The following is a 2,067-nucleotide window of genomic DNA, read 5'->3' on the forward strand; positions in this document are numbered from 1 at the left end:
TTTTTCCTTTTTTTTTTCTTGGGGGGGAGGATGTGATGATTCACAATCTTCTTTTTGTTAAAAAAAATAGGCATGTTTCAAGGAAGTGCAATGAACCTCATAATCTTTGAATAGAAATTTCTCTTTAAATTAAGAATATCCTCTTAATTTAATTGTTTGATTTTATTTAGTTTTCTTCACGTTTTATTCCTTTCATGGTTCTCAGAGGAACATTCTCCATCATGCAGAATGATGAGTAGTTTCTGACACTGTTACCGTGCATGCTACTCACTGACAATCCTGACGGGGGGACAGTTGCACAAAGCACTGCTACTACTCCTCTGCAACACAATACTTGAGGGATACTTTCAACTTCGAAACAAATGTCATTCTGTTAATCAACTACAGCACCCATGATGTAATAACCAAACCCATCTTTCAAGCAAATGCAGTCTAAATTACCAGCACATGTGGGAATTAGCTATGATTAATGAAGGTTATTAGGAAAAGAAAACCCACTAAGCGGAAACTGAATTTTCAAATTCAGCATATTAAATAGAAAGAAAGAAACCCTTCTGGGTTAATATGCACAATGTGAAAACAGATAAAATAATCCTTAGCTGACTTTACAAAGCAACACTCTAAATTACCTGAATTCATTTTTATGTATTTCAGCTATTTTCTTCTCAAGCTTATGTGACTGTTTGGGAAAAATCTTGAAGTCATTCATATAATTCTCTGGGTGTTCATCAGGATCGTAATCACCAAGTTCAGCTAAATAGATTCAAAACACAAAATAGAACAGAAAAATTAAATTGCAATGTTAGAAGAGAAAGTTTGTAAATAGTTTAATTCAGGGACTGTATGAATGAAGCATCTCCGAAGAAATGCTACTTTGAAGAACTTGTAGCTAACTAAAACCACAATCACTGAGTTTGATGAAAATTTCATGTTTTATTTATTGCAGAAGTAATTAGCAATCTTAAAATACCATCTTTGGCAGAACATAGGGTCGTTAAAGAAGATAAAGGAAACCCTCCCCCTTTAACTACTTACCATTCTCCTACTAGGCAGAACAAAAACAATGTATTCCAGACCATGCTATTTTCTTCACCAATTTATCCCCACTTGTCTGTGCCATTATTTAAAGGTAACCCACAGTATCTGATTCTCCTTCTAAAAGATGATCACTTAAATATTCAAGTGAGACATTTGGTTTCTATTTTTCTAGCTAAGTCTCTTTGAATACGGTCTAGAGTTGATCTTGTTTGGGATAAGCAGCTTCATGATGAATGAAAAGATTCATTCAGATTAAGTTAGAATGAAGCACACATATGAAGTCCCTTATTGGACGTGTAGCTAACTACTTTCTTCAGTGTATTCCAAGATATATATATCAATGCTGTCTTTGGTAACTGATAAGGAGAAAGGAAGAATTAAAAAAAAAAAAAAAAGGTCTTTCTCCTTGAATTGTGTCTACTGCTTTATCAAGGATTTCACAAATCAGTTGCAAGAGACCTCTGGAGATCATCTAGTCTAACCCCCTGCTAAAGTAGATTTTTTACAGGTGGATTTTGAATTATCTCCAGAAAATAAGACTCCACGACTTCTTTGGGTAGCCTCTTACAGTGCTCCGACAAGAAGTTTTTTTTCCTCATGTTTTCTCCACCCCAGCATTACACAAATGAAATTACACAATGAAATGATAATCTTTTCCAGAAGAAATTACATTGAATAGAAACTTTTCCTGCTTAGTTCAATTAGTATAGATTATGTTTACATTCAGGATAGTAAAAGAACAGAGTTTTGCAGTCTAATACTGATGCCATACTTTTTAACTCTAATTCTAAGGCAATCAGCTAGTGGGGTTTTTTTTGTTGTTTTGTTTGTTTCAAGTTTGCTTGGTTTTTTGTTTTGTTTTGTTTTTTTGTTGTTTTTGTGTGTGGTTGGTTAGTTCTGTTGGTGTTTTGCTGTTGTTGTTTGCTTTTAGGTTCCTGTGTGTCGTAAGTTGGCTGCAAGCTGAATTACTTAAACACTTTAAAACTGACACCAATGCAGGCAAACAAACAGTATGGGTAAAAAAAAAAA

General features: G+C 34.0%; 1 protein-coding gene across 1 annotated transcript in view; it reads right to left on the bottom strand.

Moving 5' to 3' along the window:
* The window catches only part of LOC104915099 (FERM domain-containing protein 3), a 106,656-nt gene that overhangs the window by 72,926 nt on the left and 31,663 nt on the right, over positions 1–2,067 (bottom strand). Inside the window, exon 6 of the mRNA XM_031557413.1 lies at positions 630–753. Within this exon, the coding sequence (XP_031413273.1) occupies positions 630–753 (124 nt within the window). The remainder of the gene's footprint in view (positions 1–629; positions 754–2,067) is intronic.

Source organism: Meleagris gallopavo, chromosome Z, assembly GCF_000146605.3.
Source record: "Meleagris gallopavo isolate NT-WF06-2002-E0010 breed Aviagen turkey brand Nicholas breeding stock chromosome Z, Turkey_5.1, whole genome shotgun sequence".
Classification (NCBI taxonomy): Eukaryota; Metazoa; Chordata; class Aves; order Galliformes; family Phasianidae; genus Meleagris; species Meleagris gallopavo.